Raw genomic sequence first — 14,746 nt, forward strand, 5'->3', positions numbered from 1 at the left:
GACATTTAACAGAGTTAGAAGTTAGCAGGAAGTTAGCTCGCTAGCTTCCATGTAAATACAATATAGCATGTCCTGACTGCGGGGTTTTGGAAACAAATTAAAACGTACAGCTCTGTTATCACTTCCAGCATAAATGAAGACAGAAAACTAAACAGCAGTGACGTTTGTAGGGTTACTGAAGTTGGGCTAGCTGGTATATAATGATGTGCTACGTGACCGCTAGCGACACAGCTATGTTAGCATAATATAAACAAGCTAACTTTTTTTCCACTCGATAAAAGTTACCGTGAGTGTTCTCGGTGGTCAGGAACAAATGTAATCGCATGGCAGGATGCTGTAAAAGGACCAAACTTCAGCCAGGAGAACAACTGAGATAATCCATCCATAATACGAGGTTAGTCATTCATATACTGCTGCATGGGCTGGGCTGTAGCTACATCCTAAGGTTTTAAAAACTGAGCTTAAATAAATGATTAGCGGTAATAAAAGCCGAGGGAGGTCAACGGTGATCACTGACTGTTTTAGGAGCTTTTTGAGATCAAATAGAAGAAAATACATAACATTAAACATGTTAACAACACAAAAGCCATATTAAACGCAGACTACTTTAGACCCGGAAGTAGGATTCGTCGCGTCATCACTGAACAACCGGATAGAAGTAGTTTTAACATTTTTTGCTGCCATTTTACGCAGGCCCGAGTAAAACTTCTCAACAAAACAATCAACAAACCAAAACAGGACTGGAAATATAGCCGAAAAGCGCGAATGAATAACAATTTAATCGAAATCGGCGGCAGCTCCCAGACTCGCGTCCTACTCCATCAAAGCTCTTCCGGAAGTCCATGGTAATATTATGTTGAAGCACAGTACATATTACTGCTCGAGGCTCTTGACTACGGTAGCCGTAATGCTCCGACAATCGTGGCTATCTGACGGACAAAAACCATACAAGTTCCACATCACTGAAGTTGCACCATTTTTACAAACCAATTCTGGTTCATCTGTTTCATTCGACGATCTGCTTTTGTCCTTCTCATTCTCTGTTGCCGCCATGCTTTTTCCGCCATGTGCCTAATAAAAACAAAGGCACTGCGCATGAGCGTTTTACCCATATTCTATCGCGATGTTTCATTTTTTTATCATTGCCTAACACTGTATTACTGTGAACGGTATAATATGGCCCAACCCTAGACGGTATATTTTAGAAATAGCTGTAATCTTGACTGCAGCGATAGTCCTCCACTATCCTATACTATAGCATTTATATAGATGATATCATTGCCATTTATATGTTGAATACTGCCCTACTTCTCCATCACACCATGTGCATTAGCTCTGAATTCACAGGCTTTAGCTCTAGTTTGTGATGACAGTCATCATTCTGCTGTGTAGTATGATCAACACCTGCTGCAGGGGGTGATCAGAACAAGAGCTAGTATCAGCTGTAGTCAGAGGTGGTGAAGATGGAGGCAGTCTGATTGTAGGATGGCGTCTTCGCTGTACGAGCAGTTGAATGATGGTGGACTGTGAGAAATGGGCTTTGTATTGAAATTTATTGTATTTATTTTATCTGTATTGAAATACAAGGTGGGCAGGGCTGCAGCTAGTTGGACATTAATGGATTAAATGGAATGGATTAAACCTTAGAAATAAAAGCAAGCAAACTGTAGACTAGTAAAACAGTCACACATGGACATTCTTAGACGGTTGGAGTAAATTCCTGTATATACTGACTTCAAATGCTGTTTGTGTGTGACTGTTTTGTTGTGTTACAGTTGTCTGACGAAAAAAGGAGTCGGTCTTCTGCGCAGGAAAAACCCTTTAAATTGGGACTCCTGCTGATATTTCCATACTGAGAGGATTCTCAGTGTTTTAGCAGTGCACAGGAACAGCTTGGAAGTGAGTGGTCATTGGTCATCACAGGCTAAATTTATGTTGTACGTGTTTGGTCATCTGACAGAAAAACTTGTATTCTGGGCTTAACTCACAACCTGATAGCCCTGTGTTTTGTTGATCTCACCCTACAGTAACACACATTTTAAAAGAAGATGCAAAATAAAACAGTTTCTTGGTTGCCTTCTCTCCACTGAAGACTATGAAAGCAATAATTATCTTAAGCTGACTTCCGTTGGCATATAAGTGGTGTTCAGAAGAGATTTGAGTCAGACTGATTGAGGAGCTGTGCTGCTCTAAGCCAGGGTCTATTTGTGTGATCTCTGAGGGGCTGTTTTAAAGTCCCTTTGCTCCACATCCAGTCTTGTGCCCTGTGTATTGAATTAACTGAGGGTAGGTTTCTGCCTATCGGAGCTCTCCATTGTTTGTTTACTACCGGAGTTCGTATCTCTTCCTGTGGTTACACAGACAGATATTCCTAAATTATGGTCTGGGGCCTCGGCTAAGCTGTTTATTTTTCTGTTGCTCGGCTTGTGCTTCTTTTATGCATTTAATGTGTTTAGACTGTCGTTTACAGTGTAAATGCAGACTAGATTTCTTATAGGCTTTTGTAAAATTACAAATGTTGATAAAAGCCAACACTGTGTGGTTTATTGTCTAGTTCCATGAAGAGGAAGGAATGTAATTAGCTAACATGTGTGGAAGGATATCAGTTGAATAGCCAACGGTAAACTGCATAAAGTCACAGTTGTGCCAGGGCTCTAGACTAACTTTTTGCCATGGTTGCACTGGTGCACCTAACGTTTTTTTTCTTAGGCACACCAGCACAAAAGTTAGGTGCACCCAAATTTTTCAGCCGCATCGCTTAACACCACAGTTTTATATGTTCACTTTTTTCGTTGTTTTTTTGGGGAGTAATTGCTGACCATACAGACAATATTGATTTGTAAATGATTAACAACACTAAGTTCTTTATTTGGAACCAGAGATGGGCTGTAATCTGATTACTTTTTTCAAGTAACAAGTAAAGTAAGGGATTACTATTGCAAAAACTGTAATTAGATTACCGTTACTTTCCCGTAGGAACGCTGCGTTACTGCGTTACTAAAACCGTGATTTTTTTTTTTTTTTTTTTTTTGCGAGAATGTCTCACGACAGTGACGTAAGCAAGTGCGACGTTTGTGACAACAGCTGTGTGCAGATCAACAATGGATAATATATCGAGTGCGGGAGAGAGTATGAGCATGCAGCGTTTAAAGCGTGGAAGTACTGACCTTCCTTTAAGTTTGATTCCATAAAACGTGACAAAAACATTAGCATCCATTGTGCGTGGGAAGAAAACTTCTTTTTACAGCGAACCCCCCCCCCCCCCCCCCCTAAACTTCCAAGCAAGCACCGAGTGCGCAACGACGTAATGGGAAATTCACGCGGTCAGTTCTTCAACTGACCGCGGCATACCTGCACCAGGGTAAACCTCCGCCTACCCTACTCCTGCTTTACAGGTGAAAATAGAGCAAAAGGACCGCTGAGTCTTTGATTTTATTTATTTTCTGCTGTGTTTTACTTGCATCTATTTGAAAGAGTGAGTGTAAACACACACACAAAAAAAATTATGTGCTGGAATATGCAGAAAATAGGTTTAAATATTAAACAAATTTCTTCCAGTCAGAGAATGTTGCATATAATTAAATTTTTGCTTGATGCATAAAGTTAAAAGATTAAAACTAATAAAACAAGTTTTAAAAAGGGACCTTTCCATTTGATTATGATGGATTATGTAGAAAAAGTAGAATTGGGCTGAAAGATCTATCGCTTTATCACCTATTCACGTTGTAAATCGTGTTTTTAAAAAGTAACTAAGTAATTAATTACTTTTGAAAATAAGTAATCAGTAAAGTAACGGGATTACTTTTTTGGGGAATTAATCAGTAATTAGTTACTGATTACTTTTTCAAGTAACTTGACCAAAACTGTTTGGAACACAGTTCTACAAGAAAGATAAGATCGGGCCTTAACATAAAAGTTATCAATCGTTCTTTTCATCTTTTCTCATTACACACAGCTACATCCACTTCTGCAGTTTTGCACAGTAAAATTTTTAAATAGCTTTAATGCACATAAGTATTTTGTCTCGCGCCAATTATATCGTCAGTTATATTGTTATCGCACATTTTCAAATATATGTCGTGATAAATATTTTTGGCCATATTGCCCTGCCCTAGTAGTTACCATTAACTTAGCTTGCAACACGCTGACAGAAACTCTATTCAGTGTAACTGCAATTACACTGAGTCATTATTGTATTTATAAGTAAACAGATTATTCAGTAAAGGTGGTATTTACTTTTAGCTATAGTGAGATGGATGAATATTTTCAAAAATAATGATCGGTGCCATATTGTTGCTTTTACGGGCAGTCTAAGGCTTTAGATTGTATTTTCTATTATAGCAGGATATGAAGCAGTAATTTTTCTGGTGTAGATTCTGGTTAGAGTAAACCAGTGCAGGCAGAGACAGTGCAGCTGGAGTATGGCAACCACAGTGAGAGATCCTACGTGTAACAGCTGAGTGACTTGAAAGCAATTTGGCCAATGAGCTGGCTAGAGGAAAGAACCCACAGAACATCTGAAATATCAAATTAAAAGGACAGGGATGGTCCCCTAGTAAGTCGTGGATGACGTCGTCGTCCTGAGTAGATTAAAAGATGCTAAAGTTAAAGATGCACATCAGTGTTTCCTGCTCAAGTAAGTTCTATGTGTGGAAAACGCTGATGTGACTCTGGTGTGAGGGTTGATGTTAATCACTCTGACATTTCGGAATGTGGCTTAAAAACTGTGCTGCCATGTAATACAGTGAGAGGTCAGCAGGCAATTGGGGCACTCTAAATGTACAGTAGAAGAATTGTAATGTCAGAAACTTATGATAACAATCCACATGGTTAATGCTGGTAGACACACTTTTGTTAGCCAGCCAATAGGAATGCAGCATGAAGTGATGTGGAAAAAGCAAAACAGACCCACAAGGGGTGCATGGTAGTAAACTATTTGGGTTTTAACAAAGCAGAAAATGCAGTGAGGTAACTGCAGCAGAAATTAGTTTGGGTGGTGTGGCCTACAGCTGTTCTTGTGACTAAATAAGATGTAGCATGGAGAGATACTGCAGTCTCATGAAACAAATCTCATCAGCCTTTCTAGTGTCATTCTAGCAGTGTCAGCAGAGCAGGCCTAACAGGAAATAAACTTCTTCTAACTGGGGATAGTGAACATAAATCTACCAGTATGGTCCCTGCTGTTTTTAGTCAAATCAGTAGGAGGCTGATGTGAATCTGGTATTTGTCTGACCATTTTCCATAACAGTAAATGGACAACCGAATCATATATGTTGGTGATCAGCCTTAAAAATTCCTGGTTAGGTTTCTGTGGTGCAATGTAAGTGTTTCCATCAGTGAGGCTGTCCAGCAGGCGTTTAAGGAGATCGTACCTACCTCATTGGTCCTCCTTTTCTCCTTGGTGTTTGATGCTGAGGGGAAAAGCTGCTGTGAGATCATTGGTCAGGAAACTCTACTTATTCTGCATGTTTTTGTTTCTGCTTGGTGCGAACTCAGCCATGTCAGCGGAGCCTTTCCGCTATGAGTCATGAGTTAAAAGGCCACCCTGTGTGGCTGGAATACCTCACAACCTGTCACTCCTCCTAAGACTGTTTATTGTCGGAAGCAGTTCAACCTGCTGTGCTGGATTCAGTCAGGCAGCCTCTCAGTATCTGTTTTTCTGACCTCCTTTTACTTATTGTGCATTTTCGTGTCAGTTTGTTGCTAAATACTGCAATTGGAGGGACCAGTCATAGCATGTACTTAAAAGATAAAAAAAATGTCTGTAACCACTGTGATATCCATCATTGGTTTCTGCAAGGAAACTTGGTATGTTAGTATTAGTGTTTTGGTTGCTGCCATATTGGCATTTTGGGGCCAGAGGTGACTGTATCTTGACAAAAGTTAAATTAGTGACAAGCTATGTCCAAAACTAATACAAAAGTATTGCATACAAACTGTAGAAGTGCTATACACAGACCCACATATCTGCTATTAAGGGCAGTGTAACCTCTTGTACAGTCTGTGCTGCACAGCAAGCCATAGTGTCTGCCATTAAGAGGTCTACTTCAGAGGCTGAAACTAACAGCAGCGTCAGAGTGGCCACACGTCTACCTTTAAACCTTACTGTACACTCATATTTTAATAGAACTTCATTAAAATTCAGTTGCTAGCCCTGGACCTGTTTTTGCCCCCTGGTTGGGTCACTGGCTGTGGTTTTTGTGTACCTGCGTCACTGACGATGTCCTCCTGTGTTCTGATGGACTTGGAGTGGCCCTTCAGCTTGTAGCAGATATCCAGAGGACTAATGTCTCCATCTAACTACTTTCATCACCATCTTTAGCAGATGATTGTGAAGTTGGAGTTAATCAAAGAAACTGAGCTAATTATTTTACTCAGATATTAAATGTTATATAGCCAATAAAATATTTGCGGAGGAGAAACATTAACTGTAACGGTTATGTATGACGTTTTGAACTGACTAGACTGTATATAAAAGATGGGCAAATCTGCATTCTTTCTGTGTGGCAAGAAAGGAGGAGATCCCCCCTGGTTATATAAAGAAGCCTGGTTACATATGAGTGATGGCCTTTGGCTGAGTTATAAATGGCAGGGATAGCTCAGTAGGTAGAGTGGTGGCCCCATGATTGGAAGGTCGGGGGTTCGATTCCCCTGAACAGCTACCCTGAGGTACCCCTGAGCAAGGTACTGTCCTTTCACACTGCTCCCCGGGCGCCCAATGGCTGCCCAATGCTTCACTGAGTGAATGGGTTAAAGGCAGAGAGGAATTTCCCCACGGGGATCAATAAAGTACACTTTCTTTCTTTCTTCTTCTTTCAATCCTGGGTAAATGTTCCTGATGAGTTCATGGGCTCAGTTGCTAGTTTCTGTTCTTAGTGGAAACATTGTGGTGTTTATTTAGTAAAACACAATCCTGTGAGAGTCAATAAGGGGGATGAAGCATTGTATGCTATAGTGGACATACAAGTTACTAAACTATGAGTGTAAAGTATGTCAGATCCACCCCATGAGTGTTGCATCTGCTCTGCTCAAGGCTTCACAACAAGACCTCACTAACCAAAGGGTGACAATGATTGTCTATTTAATCATCTGCCACAACTAGAATATACATCTGTGAAAAACTCTGTTAGCTTAGCTGTGCACAGATGTTGGAAGCTCAGTTGTCAGCACCATATTTCCCATATTTTTATTCCATATTATACAAAGTAATTGCTTTGTAAGGCAAGTTGTTAAAGGTCTTGGTTTTGACTATGAAAGAGCACTCTTTTCACTCAGTCAGTATAATCAAACATGTATTCATGTGTCAGCATGAGTGTGGTTTTTTTTAATTTATTTTTTAAATTTTTTTTATTTCAGTAAATACGCTTCAGTATACGGTAGAAGTCTGTACAGTCTGTGGCTATTGTTTTTTTTTTCCTTTGTCTTTTTTGTGGTGTGTGGAGCATATTTCATATATTTCAGTTTGGTCTCAGACTAAACTTTTTAATGTGTAGTATTTTTCTGTTGAAAAATCTTGCTTATCCTGCAATTACAGATGTAGATAGAAACATTGAAGTTGCATAAATCATTTAGTTTGCCAATTACACTGATTGTTGGTAGGACCAGACATTCATAGAATCACATTCTTTCTGAATTATTATGGAAGCCCATTTGTGCCAGTGTGGGTGTTTTGCTTTGTTTTTTCTTTTTTTGTTTGTTTGTTTGTTTGTCGCCCCCCCGCCCCCCCCCAATTGATGTAAAATCATGAACTTTGGACTCTTTTTTTTTTTTTTTTTTCCCTTTTCAAGTGAGAACATTTAGCTAATAATTGTGACTTTTACCATTTTATTTAAACGTTTAAAGAAAAAAAAAACAAGACTAGACTGTTAGCCATCGTTATTTTCGCCACATTTCTCAAAATAAGAATTTTAACTTTTGAGATTAAACGTTTTAGTGTGTGTGTGTGTGTGTGTGTGTGTGTGTGTGTGTGTGTGTGTGTGTGTGTGTGTGTTTTATGGGATAGTAGTGATATTTTTCTTTAAATCCTTTAAATGTATCAGTTAAATATTTCACTCAAGGGTGTTTAAGAGATTTATGTGTAATAAACAATTTTACAAAAGTATCGAATTTTCAATTTTTCATTAAATTTGGACTTCATCTTGGCTCATCCATTCCCCCCCTGCCTTTCCCCCCTCTTTATCATTTCATCATCCTTGTCTGGAGTAGAGGTTGTGGTGGAGTATGATTATGACGCGCTCCATGATGACGAGCTGACCCTGCGACCTGGCGACATCATCAAAAATGTGCGCTACGTAGAGGAGGATGGTTGGATGGAGGGGGACCTCAATGGGAAAAGGGGCCTCTTTCCCGACAACTTTGTCAAGGTGAGAGATAGATTAGTGTTCATCTATCAACTGGCTTATATCAAATTGCAGCTTGTTTGTTGGAGTAGAGCTAACCGTGTTGTCTATCACACTGTTAGTGATAATCCTATTGAAACTGGGAGCATTATCAGAGTATAGCAGTCTGCTACACAGAGGAATTTTTGTGCTTTATATTTGTGTGGATGCTTTAAGCATCCACACTATTGAGTTCCTCTTGGGACTTCCGTACACTTTTTGGCACTTAACTACTTCCACAATTTTCAGTCGATTTTCACCGTTCAAATTTTAAACTATTCTGCTATTTCTGCTAATGTGTGCTATGTCTTTTGGTATTTTTCACTATTATACTTTTTAAAATATTAAGCTTAATTTGTCCCATTGAAATGAATGGGAAACTTCTGCAATTCTGCTAAAATTTGCTTGTTTTCGAAACTTAACTACTTCCTCATATTTTCACGTAGAACAAGCATTCAAACTTTAAAATGTTCTCAAATTATTGGGCTATTCAGGTATAAATCAGCTTTTTCAAATCTTTTACCGTTTTACTTTTATGCCTCTTAAAGTTTTCAGTTGCAAAATTGTGATTTTTCACAAAATACATGCGTTGTTATGGTTGCTATGCACTTGGCTTCCAGTGTGCCACTGAAGGTTTTGCAGTCTTCTCTTCATGTCCGAACAACTTCTTGCTACTTGCTCAATTTTCACTCAACTTCCACAAATTATACATCAAAACGTAGGTATTTTTGCTGGCTTTCCGAAAATGTCACTATCATTGTTGTGGGATTTATAGAATTTTGGCAAATCTCCTCAGACCAACACAAAGTCGCAAAACTCTCCATAGAAAGTCAATGGAGAGCTTGTTCAAAATCACCGCTTGATTTCTGTAATGAGAGGCATATTCCAATCGTCATATCTCCTTAACGAAGCAAAGTTAAGACATAAGGCTTGTCCCAGTATATCTTCAGACACTCCTGACGCTCACAATTCAAGAATTTTTTTCTCACCTATTGCCGTTCTGAAATGAGTTAGACTTGTTTGAGAGTAGGAAATTTGTCCTTCGCTCATATCTTTTTAATGGATTTCCACAGAGACCTGAAAATTTCCATGATTGTTCACCAAAGCCTGCTGTCTCTTACGGTGAAAGAATGATATCGATACTCCAAATAGATTTAGAGTTAGAAAGCGTTGTTTGAGGGCAAGTCAAGGCAGTTTTTGCTTTGCTCTACTCAGTTATGGTGCATTAGAAGTCAAATATCTTTAATAATTCATATTTTAATGATAAATTGTCAACACGTTAAGATTCCCCCATCTCTTCTGAACAAAACGGTGTAAGAATGACCGTTCTAGCCCCTACGGTTAGGAAATTATGGTCATTTGTTTGAGGGGAGTCGTCATTACGAGAAATAGACTGCAAAAATCCTGTGTCTCTTTGTGCTGCGTGCACCTGTTTTGGCGGGAAAAAGTGCACAGGCTCTCTGATTGGTGGATTCAAATTGAGCAGCTCCCAGGCTGCTTGACTGAGCATGAAACTTGCTTCTCTCTCCCTGTGTGTGTGTGTGTGTGTGTGTGTGTGTGTGTGTGTGTGTGTGTGTGTGTGTGTGTGTGTGTGTGTGTGTGTGTGTGTGTGTGTGTGTGTGTGTGTGACAGAGAGAGAGAGAAAGCCTTTTTATGGGATGATCTCATTGTAAGATTCAAATTCAATATATTTAGACTGGTTGACTGAATTGGATCTTGTGTGTGTGTGTGAGAGAGAGAGAGAGAGAGAGAGAGACCCTCTTTAGGGCAGCATCTCATTGTTGGAAAAAATATAATATATTCAGACTGGTTGACTGGCATAGACCCTCTGTGTGTGTCTCTCTCTCTGTGCATTTGTGTATACATATTTGATTTTGTGTGTATCTGTTGGCTGTTCCTTCTTGTTTTTTAAATTTATTTTTATTTCTTTATTTTTTTTTCACAGGTGAATAACAATTAGTTTTGAGGGAACTTAACCATGTTCCGTTTTTTTTTTCAGCTTGTCATCTTACATTTTCCAGTATTTTCACTTAAGTTATTACTATTCTGTTCAATCATAGTATTTGTTCTAAATCATTGTTATTATGCTATATTGTAGTATTTCTGCTAAATCATACTATTTCTACTATACTATATTTTTCTTTCTAAATATAGCATTTCTGCTATATAATTGTATTTCTGCTATGTTATAATATTTGTGCTAAACCAGAGTATTTGTGCTGAAACATGGTATTTCTGCCAAATTATAGTATTTCTGTCAAATTATAGTATTTGTGCTGAAACATAGTATTGATTTAAAATTACAATATTCATAGTTCAACACAGTGTCTCTGGTAAATCACAGTATTTCTGCTCTGTTGTACTATTTTTCTAAATCATAGTGTTTCTGTAATGCTTAAGTATTTTTGGCTAAATACATTCTTTCTGTTATCTTATATTATTTCTCCTAAATTCTTGTATTTTTGAGAAGTTATCATGTTTCTGGTAAGTTACAATATTTCTGCTAAGTTCTGGTATGCTATTGTATTTCTGCCAAGTATTATGTTTCCTCTAAGATATTGCAGTTCTGCTAAGTTATTCCATTTTAGCAAAGTTCCTTTGCTTCTGCAAAGTTTTTACAATTTCTGCAACTTTTCAGCCTTTTCAGCTAGTTTTTGCATACAGCTTCAGCTTTAAAGCATCCACACTGCATTTTCGCAGGAAATGCTAATTTTTCTAGTTAATATTACTTTGATGAATGATGTAAACATTTTAGAATAGAAAGGATAGAACTAAAGATCAGAAAGTGTTTACAGAATTCCTTTTGCAAAGTTAGATTTGTGTTTTGGAAAAGCAGAACCTTTTTATTGGAATAAAGGTTTAAAGGGGTAACTTGACCTGGTATCATTTTGATGGATTATTTTAGAGACATGAGCAATGTTCCCTCTAATTTTTCATGTGTCTGAGCGAACACACAAACTCCCTGAGCGGTCCCTTGGACCACTGTGAGCAACAGCAGACATGTGCACTGTGGTCACGCCAGCATTGAATCCATCCAAGTTACGTGGTTTATTAAAATAATCAAATTACAGCATTTATGATAGACTACTTTTAATTAACTGCTTTAGCCCACTTACAATGAAAATTAAAAAAAAATCTTGTTCATGACCTGTGTAGTATGTTAACTAGTGGTGCAACGGATCAAAAATCTCTCGGTTCAGATCGGATCACGGTTTTAAGTCACGGATCGGATACATTTTTGGATCAGCGAAAAAAGACAAAAATTTAACATTTACTTATTTACTTATTGAAGTATTTTTTGCCTGTTAAAAACATTCAACTCAAGACTCATTCCACGCACTTATAAAAAAAAATAAATTATGGTACAATATAGGGCAGTACAGGTCTTTGTATCTACCACTCAATTCAATTCAATTTTATTTATAAAGCGCCAAATCACAACAACAGTCGCCTCTAGGCACTTTATATTGTAAGGTAGACCCTATAATAATACATACCGCTCATTATATCGCACTCTGCTGTGATATAATGAGTTGTCACGGTCACGTAGCTTTCCGTTGCCCTGGAGGTCCACCCATTTGTAGTAGTTGGGGCAACAGTAGATGCCTGGGACAGTTCAGCCACGACTTAAATCTTTTCTAGCTCATACATGCTTGGATCTTGCCACTAAAGTGGACGCGAACACAAACGCATGGCATAAGCACGTTCATCATAGCTTAAGCCCCTTGTTTTGCACAACGGAATACAGCCTTCCATCTGCAGCTAAACACCCCAATAGCTTTTGTAATAGCTTTAGCCCGGTCGGATTGGGCAGCAAAGGGCTGCTTAAATACCGCAAACGCCTCTGCTCCTCCACTTAGACCGCTAGCGCTGGCCATAACTATCGCTTGACAGACCCACCACACGCACCATACACATACTTTTTTTTCTTCTTTTTCGAATCTTCGGATCACGTGCGTACCGAACCGTGGAGTGGGATCGGTTCGGATTACGGATCAACCGTGATCCATTGCACCACTAATGTTAACACTATTGGAAGTTTAAAAAAAACAAAAAAACAAAAAAAAAAAACACTTCAACTCCAATTTTGAAAACACAACTTTCTTTCTTTTTTTTTCTTTTTTATAAAGCCCTGACTTGTATTATGAGTATGAGTCTGTGGTCTGGGAGAGCGTCATGTAACTCTGTAATAACCAATGTTGGGCAATTAATTATATAGTTACTTCTTCAACAAAGTAACTGAGTTATGCAAATTACGAAGTTTTTTTGCAGCTGTTTATCTAAAAATGCAGCCAAGGCGGTTTTTTAAATAAACATTTAAAACTATTTACAGAACAATCAGGTGTTCTGCATCAAATTTGATGCCACACAAATTATTTGTGCCACTTCAAAAATAATTTCTGTCCACTATGAGATAAAGGAGAACAACCTGATACCTGCAGGCCTGACAACAGGAGATGTATCACTCCTGTAACACCTGTAATATTCAGTAGTCGCCTCATTGTTCTGACACACACAACAAAACTATTGACCACACTACACACTAACAACACAAGATTTGCGCTAAACGTCGTAAATCGCTCACATCTCAAAACACCGCCGTCACTCCTAAAACTCCCCCCCTTTCCTAAACAACTAAATGCCATGTTGGCATATCATTTTTTGATTGGGCGACATGATACATTTTTCGACCAATAGGAAAGGGTGGGGGTTTTTTGGTTTTGTTTTTGCTCACAGGCGGCGAGTGCTTTCAAGCGCTTTCAAGCGCTTTCCTTATAAAACGCTGTTTTTACTGTTTCTTCCCGCAAATATAAACAACGATAGTATTCAGGAAGCAAACCAAACATTGCATATATTTTTATCATAACTCTGGTTTTACGTAGCCTATCAACACAATTTAAAAACTGGTATAAAGTCCACACTTTTTCCGTCAGTTGTTCCGTCTGTCCTGCTCACATATCTAATGGTTGTACACGTTGTCATTAACGTGGCTTCACTTCACATCAGCCACACTGCTTTGCTAGCTAAAACACTGGTGTCGGCACATAAGGACGCTGTAATAGCTTGTCAACGACGTTGATTAGCTGCATATATACGAATGTGAATCGCATTATTGCCTGGACTATGGGATAAGTTGGCATCGTTGTTATCCCATACGGGAGCAGCCAGTCACTTACTGACTAACACTGCAAAACAGAATTGTTTAAGTTTTTAATTTCAATTCAGGTTAAAAAAAATTTTTTTCTTTTTTTTTTGTGCGCAATGCAGATTTTCTGTGCGCAGAGACCGTGCCAGCAGTGTGCAATTGCGCACGTGCACAGCTTAGAGGGAACATTGGATGTGAGGTATCTTGTATTTAAAAGCACCTCTGTCCTCTCGTGTTACTTCTCTGTCTCTTATGTTAAGCACTTTGGTATACCGCTGGTTTTTAAATGTGCTCTATAAAAAAGTTTGTTGTTGTTGTACCTTATGTGTCTGGCCTTAGCCTCTAAGGAACAGATACCACTGAGCTGAAAGCATTGGTATCGACACTGCAATACTAATTTAAAGATTTGTAACCCTTACAAAGGTTCCTTTTTAGATGAAAAGATAAAAATAAGACTGAGTAGTACTTCAGTCTGTCACCAAACAATCTGATATAGAAACAAATGCAGAGGAGCAGTATCGGGATTGGGGTGTTGACTTTTTTTTTCCTTTTCTGGAGTGAAACTGGTTATTAAACTGTCGTCTGCAGAGCTGTGTCCGGTCTATGATGACCTTTCTTTGAGAGATAATTTTGTGCTGCTTTAACAGTGAAATGTAGGAACTGCCAATTGCAAAGTCATTCTTAAAGCGTAAACACTACTTCAAATCTAAAGCACACACTGATAACACAGTATAACCTGTATATAAAAGATACAATGTAACCAGTTTTTTCAGCCTCAACCATTTTCCAAACCGTTTCTGTAACACAACAATACTTGTCTGTTAATTAGTGGTGTTTATCAGATAGTTGTAATACTGCAATATAAAATAGTATGTAGCCATAATATTTCTAAGATATTGCCAATGGGTCGAACACAGTTAAGTTGTCTAGTGAACAGCTAACTGTTATCTGGGCCTCCACTAGCAATCCTGTAACTCTAAACGGCTCTCCCTTGCCTTTAAGCCTTTTGACAGGATCAAAATTATCTTAAGGTAAATAATAAATTACAAAATGTACCCATCATACAACTGCTAATGGGGCCAGGGACTCTCCATGGAGGCTAAAACTTGGCTATAAAGATGCTTCGTAATGCAGTAAAACTAGACATTTTAATATAGAAATAAAGCAAAAGTGCTACATAGATAGCTTAAACAAATTGCCACATAATGATCTTACATTTTTT

General features: G+C 38.4%; 1 protein-coding gene across 3 annotated transcripts in view; it reads left to right on the forward strand.

Annotated features, from left to right (window-relative positions):
* cd2ap (CD2-associated protein) overlaps window positions 1-14,746 on the forward strand; it is a 114,745-nt gene that overhangs the window by 18,017 nt on the left and 81,982 nt on the right. For all 3 annotated transcript variants that reach the window (XM_026143288.2, XM_026143289.2, XM_026143290.2), the window contains exon 2: window positions 8,206-8,363. In XM_026143288.2, the coding sequence (XP_025999073.1) occupies window positions 8,206-8,363 (158 nt within the window). The remainder of the gene's footprint in view (window positions 1-8,205; window positions 8,364-14,746) is intronic.

This window comes from Astatotilapia calliptera, chromosome 15 (genome assembly GCF_964374335.1).
Source record: "Astatotilapia calliptera chromosome 15, fAstCal68.1, whole genome shotgun sequence".
Classification (NCBI taxonomy): Eukaryota; Metazoa; Chordata; class Actinopteri; order Cichliformes; family Cichlidae; genus Astatotilapia; species Astatotilapia calliptera.